The following is a 20167-nucleotide window of genomic DNA, read 5'->3' on the forward strand; positions in this document are numbered from 1 at the left end:
TCCAGGGTTTTTCTTTATTTTTACTATTTTCTACATTGTAGCATAATAGTGAAGACATCAAAACTATGAAATAACACATATGGAATCATGTAGTAACCAAAAAAGTGTTAAACAAATCAAAATATATTTTATATTTGAGATTCTTCAAATTAGCCACCCTTTGCCTTGATGACAGCTTTGCACACTCTTGACATTCTCTCAACCAGCTTCATGAGGTAGTCACCTGGAATGCATTTCAATTAACAGGTGTGCCTTGTTAAGTTAATATGTGGAATTTCTTTCCTTCTTAATGCGTGTGAGCCAATCAGTTGTGTTGTGACAAGGTAGGGGTGGTATACAGAAGATAGCCCTATTTGGTAAAAGACCAAGTCCATATTATGTCAAGAACAGCTCAAATAAGCAAAGAGAAACGACAGTCCATTATTACTTTAAGACATGAAGGTCAGTCAATCCGGAAAATTTCAAGAACTTTGAAAGTTTCTTCAAGTGCAGTCGCAAAAACCATCAAACGCTATGATGAAACTGGCTCTCATGAGGACTGCCACAGGAAAGGAAGGCCCAGAGTTACCTCTGCTGCAGAGGATAAGTTCATTAGAGTTACCAGCCTCAGAAATTGCAGCCCAAATACATGCTTCAGAGTTCATGTAACAGACACATCTCAACATCAACTGTTCAGAGGAGACTGCGTGAATCAGGTCTTCATGGTTGAATTGCTGCAAAGAAACCACTACTAAAGGACACCAATAAGAATAAGAGACTTGCTTGGGCCAAGAAACATGAGCAATGGACATTAGACCGGTGAAAATCAGTCCTTTTTGGTTCCAACCGCCGTGTCTTTGTGAGACGCAGAGTAGGTGAACGGATGATCTCCGCATGTGTGGTTCCCACCGTGAAGCATGGAGGAGGAGGTGTGAAGGTGTGGGGGTGCTTTGCTGGTGACACTGTCGGTGATTTAGTTAGAATTCAAGGCACACTTAACCAGCATGGCTACCACAGCATTCTGCAATGATACGCCATCCCATCTGGTTTGCGCTTAGTGGGACTATCATTTGTTTTTCAACAGGACAATGACCCAAAACACACCTCCAGGCTGTGTAAGGGCTATTTGACCAAGAAGGACAGTGATGGAGTGCTGCATCAGATGACCTGGCCTCCACAATCACCCGACCTCAACCCAATTGAGATGGTTTGGGATGAGTTGGACCGCAGAGTGAAGGAAAAGCAGCCAACAAGTGCTCAGCATATGTGGGAACTCCTTCAAGACTGTTGAAAAGCATTCCTCATGAAGCTGGTTGAGAGAATGCTAAGAGTGTGCAAAGCTGTCAAGGCAAAGGGTGGCTACCTTGAAGAATCTCAAATATAAAATATATTTTGATTTGTTTAACACTTTTTTGGTTACTACATGATTCCATATGTGTTATTTCATAGTTTTGATGTCTTCACTATTATTCTACAATGTAGAAAATAGTAAAAATAAAGAAAAACCCTGGAATGAGTAGGTGTTTCCAAACTTTTGACTTGTACTGTATTAATTGATAGACAGAATCATTGTGGACATCAGAGCAGAGGCAAGGCCTACTGGGGAGACTGGCAGACACAGAAGCAGAAAATATGGTGTGTATCCATCACCATGTTAAATTTCCCTTATATTGCTAAATTTTCCTTTCATTCTGTGTGGTGCATATCCATGGTCATAGATGACATTTAGAATGTTGTTTCTGCTTTTCTGGCTTTCAGCATCTTACTGCAAAACTCAACAACAAAGAGAAGGAAGCCACCCAGCTTGCAGTGCATTTGGATTCTGAAAAGGTACATCATGGTCTCTAGTTCTCTAGATTCTCAGCCGTTTGCATTTGATGCAGAGAGAGATCATGATAAAGTTGTTTTATTTAGCTTACCAGGTGCTCACAGATAGCAGCTTGTCTTTACTCATCATTCCATATCCTCCATACAGGACAATGTGAAGACCACTGGAGATCTTTCTAAAGTTCTGGAGTCAACCCACAGCCTGCTTATGGTTCAGTTACGCAGCAAAGAGACTGAAAATGGCCGCCCGGAGTAAAGTGGGTATCAAGGTTTACGGGCCACAGAATTGATAGAGTATGTAGAGTATACTATTGTTTTATCCTTGATCTATATTTCATTGCAACTCAGATAAACACCTAATAATTCAATACCACCTTAAAGTACTCGGGACATCTGACCACAACAATAAATCGTCTCTCTCCATTTCTCCCCCTTTTTATCTCCCTTCCCTGTGTGGAACAGGAGATGGAGCAGACCCAGGAGCAGCAGCAGGAGGAGATACAGGCCCTGCTGGAGCAGCTGGAGGATCTGAAGCAGCAGAGTGAAGAGGACAAAGAGAGTCTGAAGCAGGCCAACCAGACCCAGAGGCAGAGAGCAGAGCACAGTTAGGATTCAGCCAGACAGCTCGCTGCAAAGCTGCTGGAGAAGGTCTGACACTCACAGGAGGAACACACATGTAGATACATTACCAAGTGGTCCAAGTGTCACACTGCCCAATGTATTTGTGTGCCATCATTCAGGAGACTTAAGTTGGCAGAGGCCCTTTCTTCAGCTGAGAGCTGGTGTACCCGCCACTCCAAAGAGGCAGCTTGAAGTGGAAATCACTGTTCTCAAGAAGTGAGTAATTGTGACTACCATGAGGTATTCAAGACCTGTTTCATATGAATGATTCATAATGGTTTGTCTTTGGCAAATGACCTTGTAAAAAGAAGTTGTCCAAAACCTTGAAATAAGTGTATTTTGCATTATGTGCTTTGCTGTCTGTCTGTGCAGCCAGGTGACTGAGATGACTGCACAGATCCACACTGTGGAGGAGAAAGGCCGTGCTGAGACGGAGGGGCTCCTGGACCGGCTGCACCGCCTCACCTCTGACAACTCCGTCAACAAACTAGTGAACCAGAGACTGAAGGGAAACATCATTTTTTCTTCACTTTCAGTCATCAAGTGTAATAAACTATAGAATATCAAACCTTGATAAGAACTGAAGATGACAAAACATTCTGTAAATTTGAATGTCAGGTTAGTTGTTTAGTTATTTGTGTATCTTCTTTTTGAGACCACCCCTGTCTGCTGCAGAGGTGAACCTGATGCAGTCCCAGTCTGAAGCCCAGCAGCTGAAGAGTTCAGTCAAGAAGCTAGAGAGCCAGGTGGAAAACTATAAGAGCAAGGTACAGTTGATCAGCCTATCCGAGTGTAGGCTGTACTTCAATCAAGGTGTTATAATCCAGCTATAATGCTGCATGCTATCCAGGCTGTAGCATAGATTTTGAATTGATATGTGACAATTGTGCTGCAGGTTCAGAGGGCCCGCTTAGAGTCAGAGGAGTACTGCTTAAAGCTGGAGATCTCTGAGAAAGATGCACAAGAGATGAAGGCTGACCTGGAGAGCGATATTGTGCAGGTCAGGAGGCAGCTGCTGGGTGGCTGAAGGAGCTGGAGCCTCTGCCTGAGAGGCTGAAGCGTTCTGAGGAACAGCTGAGAGAGGCCCAGGAAGAGACGCACACTCAGGAGAGGAGAAACACTGAGCAACACAACACCCCCACTGAACTCAGACACAAGGTATGAACACATACTGTAAATGGACAGTTTTACAGAAGAAAATCATATCTGTGCTTCAATTATAAGTGTGTGTGTGTCTGTCTCTGTAGGTGGAACAGCAGGGCTGTCTGGTGGAAACCTTTCAAGAGAAAAATGTGCTTCTGCTGGAGGGGAACACAATTCTAAAGCATAAGATGGAAAGTATAGAGAGGTAAGTCATATCAATACCTGAAGGAGATGTGGAAAAACTTTGGTGTCCCTATGGGAAATGATCCACAAAACATTCTGTATGTTTCTGCTGATCAATGTCTTGACTGTTCCTTCCCTCTCTTAGGAAACTGGAGGAGGCAAACTTGCAGATAGGATCTGAATCACCATAATAAGGAATGATACATACAACTATGATAACTTTGTCAAACTGAACTGATATGGAAGTCTGTGTTTCTTCCTTTGCAGATGGAGAGATGATTCCGGAATCAGTTGAGGAACCTGAAGGAGAGACTGGAACAATCTGACTCTACAAACCGCAGCCTGCAGAATTATGTTCAGTTTCTCAAAGCTTCATATAGTATTGTGTTTGGTGATTCTGTGCTATCAAGCTCTTTACACACACACTCACCAATCTGATTGAATATTCTTAGCATTATATTGTATGAGTTGTACCAAGGATCTCTTTTTTATATTCAGTTGAAATTTACTATACTGTTTTACAAAACAATAACAAAAGCTTAAAATGAAAATGGACAGTCTGGTGTGTTTCACGCATTCACAAACTCAGAAAATGAAGGAAAAAGTCAAGATAGTTGTCAAGCTTCTACCCGCAGTATTTAGATTAACATTGTTCACAATACGTTATGAATTGACCCATTTTGAGGGCAAAGTAGCTTTGAGGATAAACAGCCTTGACTCGGAACCATAGATGTATCAGAGCCGGAAATTGACCACGTCGGAGTTTGACTTTCAGTGGCACTTATGCCGCAAGCAGCAGCTAGCTAAAGTTAGCCTAATAATCACCCGTCTCTCAAAAGTGTTTGTTGTGTGTTTATTTACACGCCAAAATGCCTGTTGAAAGTTTACGATGGGATACATTAGAGGCCTTAAAAAACTCAACAAAGGGAAGACTGAAATACAACCCAGACTGGCTCGAAAAGGGGGAGGTAATGAACGTCACCGCTAGCATGCTAGCTTACGACTTCAAATATATAGCTCAATGGTTCAAAGTTGTATCGCATGTTGTGTATTCGCTAACTGACAAAAACAAAGTTACAACATGACCAACATAATTATTATCCTGCTAGCTAGCTGGCTCATGGTATGTCTACGATTTCAGTATCCTAGGCAACATTGGACACACATTTTAAATAAGCATTTCATTTTATTAGTTATGTGATGTAGCCTAACGTTACCGGTATGATCCTTTCTCATGTCCCCTGCAGGATATTTTGTCAGGTTGTAATGAAGCTCCTAGCTTGTCCCCACTCTCTGGGCTCATCCTGAAGAGGCTTAACATGAGCCCTCGAACCCTTCAGAAGACCTGCTCTTTGGGCTCTGCTTCCCGTGACCCAAGCCCAGGCCTGTCCGAGGAGGCCCCAGTCTCCACAAGCTCCTCAACCAGCCCCTTCCCTTCAGCCAATGCTCAGCCCACTCCCCTCTCTTCTCCACTACTGGTCCCCAGGTCGAAGAAAGACGAGGAGCAGGCAAGTCTCTCTCCCACTCCGTTTATCCCATATTATAACTCCCTCTGCACACTGTATTTTTGTACATTTTTATGAACCTATCACATTTGTCTTCATATCGATCCGCAGCAGATTGTTGGTGATGAGGACAGTGCCACAGATGCCAGCAATGATGTCAGTCCAGTCTCCAACCCCATTCTTCCCCCCACCATCTCCTTGCTGTCTCCCAGGGCAACTCAAATGGCAGGATGTATACGCATTTGTGAGGAGAAACATCGTGCCAAGGCCAAGGTTGCAAAGGCTTCTTTTCATTTTTTTTCTTAGTTATCTTGTTCATGCATCAACATGTCACTGTTACATTTTGACTCCAACACTGTTGACTATATATGTGAGAACCATGGCATTATGTTAAGCTAGCATTTCATACCTAATCTAGACCCTTGAATGTCCTGGTGCAGATGGAGCTGAGTCTAAGGCAGGAGCTGCAGGAGAAGCTGGTGGCCTCAGTGGCGAGCCGGGAGTCAGAGCAGCTCAAACGCTTTGAGGAGTTCATGGAGCTGAAGCAGAGACAGGAGTACCAGAGTATGAGGGACATGATGGACAGAGAGTACGCCGTGCTTGTTTTATCTCTAAAGCATAATCGTCTCCTTTTCACCCACCAATATGCTGCTGTCCCTGTGACAGGATTGAAAATGTGTTACATGTCAAGAATCTTAATTTACTGCTTGTCTTTCTCTTGTTTAAAAGAACACAAGAAAGCATTGGGCGCCAAGAAAAGTTGAAAGAAGAGCACAAAAACAGAATAAAGGTATTGAAAGTTTAACCACTGGAACTTCAGAAAGCAAAATGCAAAACAGTCGTTTTCAGATACAGGTTGAAAAATCTCCTCCACCCCTCACAGATCCTGAACCTGCGCCTGAGGGAGGCGGAGCAACAGCGCTTGCGGGAGGCAGAATTTGAGAGGCAGAGACAGGTGGAGGGTAGGGAGAGACTGCGTGCTCTCAACGCCATCCAGGAAGAGATACTTCAACTCAATCAGCTCCTGGAGCCGGCCACACCCACCCAGTCAGGCCCCTCCCCTGATCTCACTTCCTATAGCACCCGCGCCAACCAGCTATGCTCCCAGGTGTCAGAGGTGGTGCGCACGACAGCAGAGGTCAGTGTGATTCTCTTTATCCTTCATCTATGGTTGCATGTGTCTTTCGTAGTAGACCCATGCTATGGGGGAGCAGGGAATAACATCTATTTTGTTGTTATCCTGTTTATGTCCTTGCTCTGGTCAATATGGGTAAGTGGTTATGTTTGTTTGTGTTTGCGTAGGGGGAGTTCCCCAGTGTGGAAGACATGACGGTGGCAGAGCGGGCACTGCATGAGATGAGGTCACTGATCCGGGTGATGCAGGAGGCGGCTGCCCAGGCCCAGGAGAAGAGGAAGAAGGCGCAGGAGGAGGAAGAGGAGCGCAGGAAGTTGGCAGTGCTGCAGGCCCAGCAGGAAGAGCAGAAGAAGAGTGCAGCTCTGTCAGCCAAAGAGAAGGCACGGAAAAAGGGTAATGAGAGGGAGGATAAATGGATGGATAAAAGGAATGTGTTTGTTTGGATTCATATGGTATGTACGAATGAGGAAGCACTCTGTTCTTTCCAAAGGCCTGCAGACTAAAGCTGAGCAGAGCACTCTGAAGTGGTACCAGGAGCTGCAGGATTCCGCTAACCAGTGTGCACAGTCTTTTGAAGGCTTGAACAACACTAAGGATATCCAGGTTGGTTGAAACTGCATGGGTGAGAAATAAACTGTGCCATTATAGGAAACTGCAGTTCCCACATTATGATACACCTTCACATTAAAAGCTCAATTACAAATGAATGGCAACATTACTATTACCTTTTTAAATTTGTTTTTCAGACAAAGAAACTAAGAATGGAGCTCCAGAAGGCAGCCACCATCCCTGTCAGCCAGATCTCCAGTATCTCAGGTGCGTCTGGGTTATGGAGAGGTCTCCGAGGCTTATAATGACACTCATTCTATCTATGGTAAAGTGAAAGAAGGTGAACATTGCTATAATAATTGTGCGATTGAAATTGTCTTGGCCATGTTTGTCAAATACCCAGGTTCCAAGCTCAGGGAAATATTTGACAAGATTGACAAGCTTTTGTCTGGGAGATCAGTGGTATCCGGAGGGAAGTCTGTCTCCACCTCCCAGCATCCCAACGGCCTGGACTTTGTCAGCTACAAACTGGCCGAGAAGTTTGTGGTGAGTTCACATGACCTTGGCTTGAACTGCTGGAGACACAGGACTATTGGTCTTTGTCTCTTTACAATTCTATATGTCTTCCATACAGTGCCTAATGTTTAATGCTATGTTTTATACTTCCATAGTCATACGAATAAAATAGTGTAGTGTCTTGTTTTCATAGAGCTCTAGAAAATGCTTCCTTGTCAATGTGTTTCTCTAGAAACAAGGAGAGGAAGAGGTGGCATCCCACCACGAGGCAGCCTTCCCCATCGCTGTGGTGGCCTCCGGGGTGTGGGAGCTTCACCCCAAAGTCGGAGACCTCATCCTCGCCCACCTTCACAAGAAGTGCCCCTACGCAGTGCCCCACTACCCACCTATGAAGGATGGCACATCTGTAGAGGAATATCAGAAGTCAGTGAGGCATCACACTGTTTTGCAATGCATCTGGAACTAACTGTAATGAAACAGAAATTTAAGTAATTCCATGACTTTGGGTTAAAAAGACCTATGCTGCATTTCAAGTGTGTTGCTTCCACAATCTAAGCAAATGAGGTCAGTTGCTCTGGCTGATGTGTTGTTCTGTGTCCCACCAGAATCTTAGGCTACCGTGTGGAAGATGGAGGGGTGGAGGCTCAGGACAGCTTTTTGAAGAGGATGTCAGGAATGATCCGCCTCTATGCTGCTATTATACAGCTCAGATGGCCTTATGTCTCCAAGCAGGGGGTATAGACAATCTTACATTGTTTACATAACGAATGCTAATATCTCTATGTCAAAACACTTCACTGCCCCCCCCCCTTGTATAATGTTAGTAGGCTGACCTTATTATTATCATTATTTGTGTCCAACCCTCCAGCCTGACCCACATGGGCTGAACAACGGCTGGCGCTGGCTGGCTCAGATGCTGAACATGGAGCCCCTGGCAGACGTCACGGCAACACTCCTTTTTGACTTCCTAGAGGTGATGAGTCATGACTCTGACACCTGTCTCCAAAGACGGTCTCAAGACTAGACATTTTATGCAGGTCACTGATGTCCCCTGTTCTCGGTCTTCCCTTAGGTCTGTGGCAACGCCCTGATGAAGCAGTATCAGGTTCAGTTTTGGAAGCTCATTCTGCTCATCCAAGAGGATTACTTGCCAAGGTACAATCACCACTCTCAGCAGTTCAGTTTTACATCAAAACAAAATAGTCTGGTCTAACCTTGTGGTACACTTTACCTTGGACACTCTTTCAATGCACAGACCTCATGTTGTCATTTCTCCTCTCTCAGGATTGAAGCTGTCACCAGCCAAGGCCAGGCGGGCTCAGTCACAAGGCTCAAGCAGTTCCTGGAGGTGAGTGTGCTGCAAGGCCAAGCTGCACAGCCCAGTATAGCACAGTATTGTATGCACCATTTCTGAACTGACACTGATGCACTGTCTTTAAAACCTACTTAACTCTTAAAATTGGTCAAAGTGATCCTGTGTTTTCTTTTTGTCTCCCTATCAAGAGTTCATTAAGAAGCAGACAGATCCCTCCCCCCAAAGGCCAGCTGATCTCCCACTTCTGGAGATCCTGAGTGGGGCACGGAAGGATGGGAAAGAAGGTTCGTTGGACATTAAAAATGATGCCTCAGTTGTATTCAAGGCTGCATCACCCCAGTCTACAACTCATAGAATGCACTAGGTAGAGAAGCTCTGTGTAGATGTGGAAGTTATGTTTATGTTTGCAATGATGCGCTATATCCTGATCAATTTGCTTAATAGTATGTAGACTTAGTATAGTTTGCTAAAACCAAATTATAACTGGCCTGTACCGTGACTGCAACATTAACTATTTTATCCAATCTTCGTGCTAATCCTACTGCATAGTCATATCCATTGTTCTTTTTCCCCCTTACCCTTGTTGAGAACATTATACTATTAAGGTAGTTATGTGGCTTCTTGCTGTACGGTTGTTGTTTTTTCTCATTCACTGCAATGTGATTATTTTGGTTCACCAAATTCATATGGCATTACTTGTAGATTTTAACCTATGAGGGATTACTTTCTGTTCTCTCTATTTGTATTTATTTTTTGCTGATTGCTTTTAGATCTGATTACTCAATCATGACATCCACTATTCAAGCCATATTGTCAGTGTTGTCATAGATAATGGAATGTAATCCACCAACATGTTTATATTTTGTACATTGACATGTAATTAGCTATTTCTGTTTTTATAGTGTGAGGATTTAAGGTTTCCATTTACCACTCAGTTGGTGCTGAGCTGCAGTTAAGGTTGTACCAAACCGGTATAAGACTGCGTTCACACAGGCAGCCCAATTGATATTTTTTTCCACTAATTGGTATTTTGACCAATCACATCAGAGCTGATCTGATTGGTCAGAAGATCAATTAGTGAAAGAAAGATCAGAATTGGGCTACCTGTCTAAATGTAGTCTTAGAGTTAAATGAAGATAATACAGGTGTAAAATATGAAATGTAAGAGCTGTATCTCTTCCCTGGAAAATGAATGTAATACTTCATGTGGTGCAAAATATAACAATGTACGTTGTTCCTGAATTAAAACATGAAACATTTTTTACTTATTTTTATTGAACCTTTTTACATGTATGCACATCATTGGGCTGGTTTTTAATACCCATAGTATTTCATTTAGAAATTGGTCAGGAGTTTATGCATAACAATTTCAACCAGTTTGTCCAATGGAAGCTCCCAAATTATTAGACCCATTTCACAAACACCCAGCTGTATCCTGCATAATTGAGAATAATTTATTTGAGCCGACATAATGTAAATAATCTGGTTATGACTGGAACCCTCATCTGAGGTAGAATAAGCAGTCATGAAGTTAACAGGTTAAAAAGAGAATCATGAAACAGGTAGCCAAAATACGTTTGAATCTATACTTTACAAAGCATTACAAGTGAGTATTTCCTACTTTGAGAACTGTTATGGAAGGTCAAACCCAGAGGGAAAGCACTGGGAAAGAGGGAACAGTTGATTCTGATGTAACGTTAACTATTCAAACAGTCGTGTTAGCTTGTTCAATTATTTCAACCTTTGAGTAAATGGAAATTAAAACAGGACAAAAAATTGAACCCAAAATGCTAAGACTGCGTGGAGGAAATGTTTTGCACTCAGATGCAATGTAAATTTAAAGCTGCCAATTTGGTTTTACCCATGTCATAGACATTGTACAAGTCTCTGCAGCTTTGACACTGGGGGGCACAGGTAGACAGAAACCCACAGCAACCAAGGATCTAACGGCTAACTGCTGCCAGTTTATTAAAGCAAATCAACAAATCATTGGGTACATTTTCACAGAAAATAAATCAAGGTTGGAAGTAGCTTTCTGTGAATTGCAGCAGGTGGACAAGGTCCTTAGGAAAAAAATGTATTGCATTTTTCCACCTTTCCTTGATGCAATCACTTTTCCCATCTCATGACATCTACAGATTTAATCTGAGGGCTGGAAGTGCTATTGAATCCGATCTCCTAGCGCTGGTCAATGTTTTGAGCAGGATCAGTTGTGGTCCTCGTGGCTTTGTGTAGCTTTCTCCATGCATCTGTACCAGCTCTTCACCTTGGTGTTCTCCATCATGTCATCCCAGGCCTCAAGACCCTCCATCACTCTTAGGATCCCATACACTGCCTGCAGAGAGGAGAAGAGAGTCAAGGACATAAATCAACAAAACACTTTGGCTATTATAAACAAATAGTCTCATCATGAAATCTGCATCTGAGACAAAGTAGACAATACAAGTTCAAGAAGTGTAAGATAATACTTCACATGACAGATGTGATGCTCTTACCAGGTCAGCCAGATTTGGCTGGTCTCCACCCATGAACTTCTTCTTGCCAATGGCCGCCACCCACTCATTGACTGCCTTGTACAGATCCTGTCTCACGTCATCCTGCAAGTTGTGTCTGCAGGATAGAGGCATTCAATTTAAACAGAGCTCATCACTAAACATTATTGGCTGGTTATATAGCAGACAATCATACAAAAAATATTTTGTCACCCACCTACTTTTCAGTCTTTTTGAGATGACAAACATGGCAGCTGCTCCAACATACTTAGCAAAGAAGCCCTCATAAGTGCCAAACTTGCCCTCGCGGACAATATAGTCAAAGGAGGCCAGGGCCTCTCCAGTGGTCCGGTACACATTGGGCGAGATCAGATGAACCAGCCAATCATCTGCCCACTTACGCCATTTGATCTCCTCTCTGAAGCAGATTGAAGGGGAAGAGAAAGGGACATTTAAGCCTAGCTGATGCTTGACAGAATCTAAAAAGAGTAGTGATGCACAGTGTCTTTAGAGAGGTTTGGAAAGATCCATGAATTTTCATTAGTGACCCATGCACTAAGAATTTTGTCATTATTATGGGCAGCAGTAATTTGGCATCCAAGGTGTTCACCTACTTTCTGGAGTCTTTCTCTGGGTACATCGTCTGACCTTCAGCTTCATTCACCATTACCCAGTACTTGTTGTTGAACTCTGTCACCTCCTTCCCCTTCTCATTGACAGCTTTCATCTCTGGGTAACAGCGCATAATCTCTGAGATGGTTTCCCTGCAGGAAGAGATAGAGAATTCAGAATGCTTAGTTACCATGATCAAGGACCACTTTATGTAAAAAAACAACAAGAACATTTCTCGGGAGGTAGCTACTTACTTGCTTATCAACTGTGTCTTCAAAGCGCTGATTATTACTGAGGAATCGTTCAGTTGCTGATAGGTCAAGAGCACAGAAGGAGAGAGCGATCACACAACAAGTTTTCCATCATCCCATACGCCTGTAACTAATACCAAACCTAGCCAGCAGATCCAACCCACTTTTTACAGCTGCACTAGGGTCAGACAGGCTTCCTGTGTAGATTAAGACACTGCGGAGCCGGCGCGAGATATGTACTCCGAATTGTCCCATTATCCCCACTGTTACACAGAGAAGATTGAACGACTGCTAGTTTTTTGTCCTCATGTTAACTAGCAGTAGCCATTATGGAATGGCATGTCATGTTGAACAACAAAGGAGCTGATTGGCTGACACTGCCATTTCAAAATGGCTGCTGTGGCTTCTGCTACCTAGCATGAGGACGAAAGGACCGTTTTCCGGAAAAACTAGCAGTCTTCAATCTTCTCATTGTAACAGTTAGGATAATGGGACTATTCGGAGAACGCATTTCTCATCCCTGGAATGAGGTACGTTTTCCCAGCCATATATCTCACGCCGGCTCCACTGTGTCTTAATTTACACAGGAAGCCTTTCTGACCCTAGTGCAGCTGTAAACATGCGGGTCGGATCTGCTAGCTAATACCAAGCCATGCAGAGTGACTCTGTCCCCCTTACCACATCATCGTTCACCATTAGGATTGGCACTTTTCTGTAAATTGACCACTTGATTTCCTTCCTCATGACGGGATTGACCTCCACAATCTCATATGGAAGCCGATGGTAGTCCAGAAAAGCTCGCACTTTACTGCAGAATGGGCAGGTCTTGTACTGGTACAGTGTCAATTTCAGGTCACCATCAGAATAAGCCTGTGGAAGACATATAAGTCGGAAAAAATCAATTTCATTAACTGTATATACATTTACAATGGAACATTTAGTTGAACCTGGATGTAACATTGTGCAAACTACATGACAAAAGCACACCAGCCAGTAGTCCCGAATGTGGCGATGCTTTCCATTGTGTACACGGTCTGATTTATTAGGCAAACCACAGACAGGTTGTCAGCTGACAAAAATCCACCTGACATCCTTTGCTTAAGGTAAACTACATGGCAATTAATGAAAATACTTTTCATAGCTAATATTATTGCCCATTACCTTGCCTTCTTCTTCAGCAAGGTGATGTTGGACAGATAACTGTATTGTTTGATACAAGCCAAGTCCCCCTCCAACCAGGTACGCACACCCCAGGACCCGGCCAACGCGCAGAGGGGTGAAGAGCAATTTGGATCGGAATCCTGCAACGCCCGTACCGTATGCCCTGCTCGATCCATGCAGCGAGACCCTTGGAACCAGGGAGGCAATATTCCCAGCACGACATGCTGGAGACTCCAAAATGTTCCAGCCGACCTTACCGATAGTTCTCGCAGAGGCGGCTGCCATCTTGATTTTACATAAATTCCCACAACGCGTTCTTCTTCTTCTTCTTCTTCTTCGATGAGGTTTAACGGCGGTTGGCATCCAATAAATGTTGCATTACCGCCACCTACTAGACTGGAGTATAACTCCCACGATGCTGTGAGTAGGAACTTGTTTAAGAACATCGCAGGATTGGATCAACGCTGGACTTTCGCTTTTTGATTTGGTGGGGTGTTCAAGAGCATCAATGTTTTTAGACGCTTTAGGTCGGGCAAACTGTAAAATATTATGTCCGCGTCTGGCTGATACCTACGAGCCTGACAGAAGGCAGTAAATATATATTTGACATAGGTAGGACAGTTATTATTTTTTGCGAGTCTCAGTGCACAGCTGTAAATAATTTGCTCAAAAAGTTTATTTGAGCATAAGTGGACAGAATAATTCACTGCGGGATGCTATGTACACCAAAGCAAAAGGATAGGATCAGGAATTATATGATCAGCAATTTGTATTACTATTTTGGGGGGTTAAATTAACAATAGCAAATAAAGAAATCTCATGAAATTGTTCAAATCAGACCAATGCGCATTGCATGTTTCCCATGGTTGCAGGAGGGCATAAGGCTTGAGAATGAAGATAGAGGATGACCTAGAAATTAAATGCACTTCGAATGCTGCAATTTATTGTGGAGTTTAGACTAATAGCTGAATAGACTAGTACAGTATCCTACTACAGTACATATAATCTCAAGGTGGTGCTGGACTCACTGGACATTTCCACAAGAATAAACATACACGCTGATTTGATGCACGAGCTTCACTGTGGATAATATCGTTATCAAAATGCTGGATGCTGGTGCAGAAGAGAAGATAATATATTCTGAACATGCACAAGAAGCGATTTTAATGTCATGTATCTGAGAGGATGATAATGCTGGAAAAACAGGTATGCTACAGCTACAGTCACCTGGGAAACATTTAGTATGTGAGATGCACCTGTCCTGTCACTCTGTTGTAGTGTTGCATAGACCCACAGAATAAATAATACATAATAATATTATTATATTACATTTTTTTACTTTGGTAGATTGTTTTCATCTGAAACCTCACTGAATAAACACCTGACCTAAATGCATGTGAATAGTAATTTGTCAGCATGCCCATAACCTTCAATATGTTTATGACTTTCTTGGATGTGTGGATAATTCTCCCAATGGTCTACTACGCTGAAGCTGAAACATCATCCCCTCATTATCATTGCATGAGCAAACATCATTATCACATCCATCATTGCAACTGCATCTGTTAGTCAGCATCCTTGGATATGGTTTGAATGTGATACACACACACTCTCTCATTCTTTCTTTCTTTCTCTCTCTCACACACGTAAATCCATACACAAACATGCACACACATGCACACACACACTCATGCATGCACACACAAGCACACCTTTCTGCTTAAAAGATCAAGTGCATGGTGCTGAATTTTTAAGTCTCTGTATGTTGTTTCTGGACAGGCTGTGCATTGATAAGAATGAACAATAAACACAATGATATTCTTGGCAAGGAAGTGAAGCTCTCTAGGAAATATGCTTTTTGGATCAGGCCCACTGGCCTTCAGCGTCAGAGTGAGGGGGACCTCCCATTGTTAAACTCCAAAGTCAGCTCTTGGGCTATAAACAAATCAAAGAAAGCCTCCCCCAAAAACAACAAACTCTCTCTAACAGCCTTTGAAATTGACTTATTTTAAATGGACTTGTTTTGACTTATTATAAATCAAATCAAATCACATTTGATTGGTCACATACATGTGTTTAGCAGATGTTATTGCGGGTGTAGCGAAATGCTTGTGCTTCTAGCTTCAACAGTGCAGTAATATCTAACAAGTAATATCTAACAATTTCACAACATATACCCAATACACACAAATCTAAGTAAGGAATTAATTAAGAATATATACATATATGGACAAGCGTTAGGGTGTATTCATTAGTCAGATTCATAAGTGAAATATCTGGGTTAACATCACCTGTCGACCATGAACACATGTACATAAACGTGTCATGAATTGCCTCACAAAGTAAGCTATTTAATGACACGTGCGTGTGTGTGTGTGTGTGTGTGTGTGTGTGTCTGTTGGGTGGGGGGGGGGGGGCTTAATATATTTTTTAACATGCCTAAAAAGGCATGAAAAGGTAGCTCTGTTAAATTTTGATTTCGGTCTTGCTCCTTCTCTGCCTACCAAACAGTACACATTGAGCTACAGCTCATTTCTGATTCTGGAAAAAAAAGCAGGGGTATATTCATTGGTTGGATTCCGTTTTAAAAACGTTTCGTTTTTCTGCAACGGAAATCGTTTACTCTAAACGGAAAACGTTTTGCAATGAAAACTAGAGTTTCTATTGGACAAATTCAGTTAGGTCCCATCCCGTTTGGTTCTATTTGCTTTCATTTGGTTCCTAGAGTAAACGGTAAACGGTTTCTGTTGCAAAACGTTTAGCAACAGACAAAAACATTTTGCAACAGAATCTGACTAATGAATACACCTTAGGCCTCCTCACTAAAAGACTGGCCTCACTACAAGCATGTGGCTCCTTCTCCTTTATGGAATGTGACAGGAATCTGGGAATTTTCTTCCTGGAAGGAATTTTTATAATCACAAGCATTTTCTGTGCACAAGGGAGAAGAGGGACTTTATAATCCAGAAGTGGCACTTTATAATCACTCTATATATATATATACGTGTTTCAGCTAATCAGTTGTGTTGTGACAAGGTGTGGAGGGGGGAAGGGGGCATACAGAAGATAGCCCTATTTGGTAAAAGACCAAGTCCATATTATGGCAAGAACAGCTCAAATAAGCAAAGAGAAACGATAGTACATCATTACTTTAAGACATGAAGGCCAGTCAATACGGAAAATGTCAAGAACTTTGAAAGTTTCTTCAAGTGCAGTCGCAAAAACCATCAAGCGCTAGGATGAAACTAGCTCTCATGAGGACCACCACAGGAATGGAAGACCCAGAGTTACCTCTGCTGCAGAGGATAAGTTCATTAGAGTTACCAGCCTCAGAAATTGCAGCCCAATTAAATGCTTCACAGAGTTCAAGTCATGGAAGAGGAGGTGTTATGGTGTGGGGGTGCTTTGCTGGTGACACTGTCAGTGATTTATTTAGAATTTAAGGCACACTTAACCAGTATGGCTACCACAGCATTCTGCAGTGATACGCCATCCCATCTGGTGTGGGCTTAGTGGGACTATCATTTGTTTTTCAACAGGACAATGACCCAACACACCTCCAGGCTGTGTAAGGGCTATTTTACCAAGAAGGTGAGTGATGAAGTACTACATCAGATTACCTGGCCTCCACAATCCCCCGACCTCAACCCAATTGAGATGGTTTGGGCTGAGTCGGACGGCAGAGGGAAGGAAAAGCAGCCAACAAGTGCTAAGCAGTCCTTCAAGACTGTTGGAAAAGCATTCCAGGTGAAGCTGGTTGAGAGAATGCCAAGAGTGTGCAAAGCCATCATCAAGGCAAAGGGTGGCTATTTGAAGAATCTCAAATATAACATATATTTTGGTTACTACATGATTCCATATGTGTTATTTCATAGTTTTGATGTCTTCACTATTATTCTACAATGTAGAAAATAGTAAAAATAAAGAAAACCCCTTGAATGAGTAGGTGTGTCCAAACTTTTGACTCGTACTGTAAATATTGGCGCACAGGTGACCAGGAAGTAGGGATGCATAGGTATGGAGAGCATATTTACATTTACATTTACATCATTTAGCAGACGCTCTTATCCAGAGCGACTTACAAATTAACTAATATTAGCCTACGCACCTGGGCAATTCGGCTGCAGAAACCAGGTGGGGTAATAACATCTGCCTGTATGGAATTATTGCTGTTTTTATCTTTGCTGATAAAAGGGCAAAAGACCCAACCAAAGAACGATGTTTGGAAAACAGTTTGTTTTGCACACGTCTATGAACATTTGCAAATCCCAGTGTATTCCACCTGTGCTAGAGTGGCTATCAGGAAGGTTAGCCACTACATCTACAGTTTGGGTCCTGTTAGTAACTATCCCTGGCTAACTAGGTACCGACATGGAAGTTCCATGAAACTATTTGGAGATCACCAAATACGTTTTGTGTTTACAACATGCTGAAATTGGAGAAAAAATAGGATATTATTAATAATGTGTAATAATGTCCAGTGGCCTAGACTATTGTGCTCTTAAACAATAATTTCCATGTAAAAAACTTTTTTTCATCGAAAACCAGACATTTTAGCCTTAGTTATAGTGAAACACATTAATTCTGGTCTTCATTTTGACAGTTCGTTGCAAAAGTGATATATTTTGGTCTTTTAGTAGTGTTATGAGAAATATTTAACAAACTATTTCAGTGTCTCTGTGCGTCTCCCAAAAGGTTGTAATGCTTTTGGATCAAGAAACTGACAAAGTCCTGGTCTGCATAGTCAGGCCTTTATTCATTGAGAATTCTGCCACAAAATGGTCGTACAGTATTTATATACGCACACGTCATACGAAAATCCCACCTTTCTGTAGGCGGGCTGTAGTTTTCCACTTTAAAACTGCTCTCCTGACCATCAGTTCACACACACACACACATACACACACACATACACACATACATACACACACATATACACACATACACACACATATACACACATACACACACATATACACACATACATTTTCTTATCATAGTCTACTCCCTGCATTCCTCAGTTATCGCCGTTCTCACAATATTCTGCACCATGTTTAACAGTTCTCCTTCTTCTTCGCCGTCAGGTCTAACTCCTACTCACATTGCTAAATAGTAACACAATGTCATAATCTTTACTGGTCCTACACTCACACATTACCAGGTAGTAGATTCTAACACATCTCACACAGTTTCGGTGTATAATAATTAGTCACTACTAAGAAAGTACTAATCATACTTAAAACAAGAACATTTCACAACTATATTTAAGGGTGGAATATTTAGTCATTACTTTTAACCTGTATATATTTTAATTTCTATATCAATCCACGCTTTGACTAAATTATCCACACTTTAATACACAGAAATTCATTACAATTACTTTTAAACTAGAGATTTATAGTTCTAGGTAAACATCCAGTCACAGCTCTTCGTTAGATTTTCACTGCAACCTTCACACATTAGAACTAAGAAAAGTTTCATCCAGTCTCAAACTATCTGAATCGTCGTCATCCTCCACCAAGCCTGGTGGGTCATATTCTTCATTCCTTAGGTCAGAGTCCGGGATTGGGCCGTATCTCACCATCTGTTGGGAAACTGCAAACTCCAATGCCTTGCTCACCAACCCTCGGACACAGGGAATAAGACAACATCCACAAAGAACAAACATACCCATAGAAGCTATAGCTGCACCCAGAATAGTTACAACAATAGTTTTCCATTTACCAAACATGTTATCAAACCAACCAGTCATTGATGTATTCACCCCCCAGTTCTCAGCCCATTCTTTACTTAATGCAGTGAGACCTGCCAGTACTCTAGTTACTGTACCATCTGGGGCTGTATTGTTGGGGATAAACATACAACAATGACCTCCCACCATCTTGTAAATCTGCCCTTCTCTGCTAAAAGCATATCGAGAGCCAACCTATTCTATCAAGTCATGAGTGAGGTGGCGGATAGTTGGTCTGAAATTCCCTTCACTGCATCCCTTTGTCACGGTCGTCGTAAATAGAGGAAGCGGACCAAGGCGCAGCGTGTCCAAGAAACATGACTTTATTAAATAACGTATCCAAAACAAAAGACGACTCAAATGAAGTCCAACAGCAACACTGACTGAAAGGAACAAAAACCCACAAAATACAAGGTGAAACCACACAGTTTAAATATGGCTCCCAATCAGAGATAACGAGCCGACAGCTGTCACTCGTTACCTCCGATTGGGAGTCACATGAATACAAACAAGGAAGACAACCACCTAGACACCCCAACCAAACAGCACACAACAAAACGAACACACCCTATACCCAACCTAACCCACACAACACCCAACAATACAAACACACCCTGGTTCTATAACAACGTCCCGGAACCAGAGCGTGACAGTACCCCCCCCTAAAGGTGCGAACCCCGGGCGCACCAACATAAAGACTAGGGGAGGGTCTGGGTGGGCGTCTGTCCACGGTGGCGGCTCTGGCCCCGGTCGTGATCCCCACCCCACCACAGTCACAAACTGCTTAAGTAGCCTCCTCCCACTGACCACCCTCCAAACTAACCCACCTGGATAAAGGGGCAGCTCCGGACTAAGGGGCAGCACCGGGCTAAGGGGCAGCACCGGGCTAAGGGGCAGCACCGGGCTAAGGGGCAGTACCTGACTAAGGGGCAGCACCGGACTGAGGGGCAGCACCGGACTGAATGGCGGATCCTGGCTGGCTGGCTCTGGCGGATCCTGGCTGGACGGCTCTGGCGGATCCTGGCTGGACGGCTCTGGCGGATCCTGGCTGGCGGAAGGCTCTGGCTGATCCTGTCTGGCAGAAGGCTCTGGCTGATCCTGTCTGGCGGAAGGCTCTGGCTGATCCTGTCTGGCGGAAGGCTCTGGC

General features: G+C 42.9%; 2 protein-coding genes and 1 pseudogene across 4 annotated transcripts; 2 read left to right on the forward strand and 1 right to left on the reverse strand.

Annotated features, from left to right (window-relative positions):
• The first annotated feature begins 2045 nt into the window (after nt 1-2045).
• LOC123493098 lies at nt 2046-3143 on the forward strand (annotated as a pseudogene).
• A 540-nt stretch (nt 3144-3683) lies between these two features.
• On the forward strand, nt 3684-10032 carry gle1 (GLE1 RNA export mediator). Of its 2 annotated transcripts, none has more exons than XM_041864648.2 (17): nt 3684-3775; nt 4021-4721; nt 5001-5261; nt 5370-5531; nt 5699-5847; nt 5988-6048; nt 6142-6396; nt 6561-6786; nt 6884-6996; nt 7140-7209; nt 7346-7488; nt 7691-7881; nt 8064-8193; nt 8327-8431; nt 8531-8613; nt 8743-8806; nt 8962-10032. In XM_041864648.2, the coding sequence occupies exons 2-17, from the start codon at nt 4623-4625 to the stop codon at nt 9028-9030; spliced, it is 2181 nt and encodes a 726-aa protein (XP_041720582.2). In that variant the 5' UTR covers nt 3684-3775; nt 4021-4622; the 3' UTR covers nt 9031-10032. The 2 variants fall into 2 exon arrangements, with proteins under 2 accessions (XP_041720582.2, XP_041720584.2); XM_041864650.2 differs by having other exon boundaries at nt 5373-5531.
• Nucleotides 10029-13603, reverse strand: LOC121551966 (prostaglandin E synthase 2-like). Of its 2 annotated transcripts, XM_041864651.2 has the most exons (7): nt 13290-13603; nt 12807-12998; nt 12132-12187; nt 11880-12029; nt 11483-11683; nt 11269-11383; nt 10029-11108 (listed from the first exon to the last, which is right to left on the reverse strand). In XM_041864651.2, the coding sequence occupies exons 1-7, from the start codon at nt 13572-13574 to the stop codon at nt 10980-10982; spliced, it is 1128 nt and encodes a 375-aa protein (XP_041720585.2). In that variant the 5' UTR covers nt 13575-13603; the 3' UTR covers nt 10029-10979. The 2 variants fall into 2 exon arrangements, with proteins under 2 accessions (XP_041720585.2, XP_041720586.2); XM_041864652.2 differs by lacking the exon at nt 10029-11108 and having other exon boundaries at nt 11275-11383; nt 11487-11683; nt 13290-13601.
• Between the last annotated feature and the right edge of the window lie 6564 nt (nt 13604-20167).

The sequence above is a fragment of the Coregonus clupeaformis genome, chromosome 18, assembly GCF_020615455.1.
Source record: "Coregonus clupeaformis isolate EN_2021a chromosome 18, ASM2061545v1, whole genome shotgun sequence".
Lineage (NCBI taxonomy): Eukaryota > Metazoa > Chordata > Actinopteri > Salmoniformes > Salmonidae > Coregonus > Coregonus clupeaformis.

What these genes read in the sequence shown, in the direction of transcription:
- gle1 (XM_041864648.2), top strand. Translation starts at nt 4,623, where the DNA reads ATGCCTGTTGAAAGTTTACGATGGGATACATTAGAGGCCTTAAAAAAC. An exon ending in CGAAGAAAGACGAGGAGCAG is followed by an intron (nt 5,262 to 5,369) that starts GCAAGTCTCTCT and finishes ATCGATCCGCAG; the next exon opens with CAGATTGTTGGTGATGAGGA. An exon ending in AGCACAAAAACAGAATAAAG is followed by an intron (nt 6,049 to 6,141) that starts GTATTGAAAGTT and finishes CACCCCTCACAG; the next exon opens with ATCCTGAACCTGCGCCTGAG.
- LOC121551966 (XM_041864651.2), bottom strand. Translation starts at nt 13,574, where the DNA reads ATGGCAGCCGCCTCTGCGAGAACTATCGGTAAGGTCGGCTGGAACATT. An exon ending in TAATGGTGAACGATGATGTG is followed by an intron (nt 12,188 to 12,806) that starts GTAAGGGGGACA and finishes TTGACCTATCAG; the next exon opens with CAACTGAACGATTCCTCAGT. An exon ending in AGCCAAATCTGGCTGACCTG is followed by an intron (nt 11,109 to 11,268) that starts GTAAGAGCATCA and finishes TCCTCTCTGCAG; the next exon opens with GCAGTGTATGGGATCCTAAG.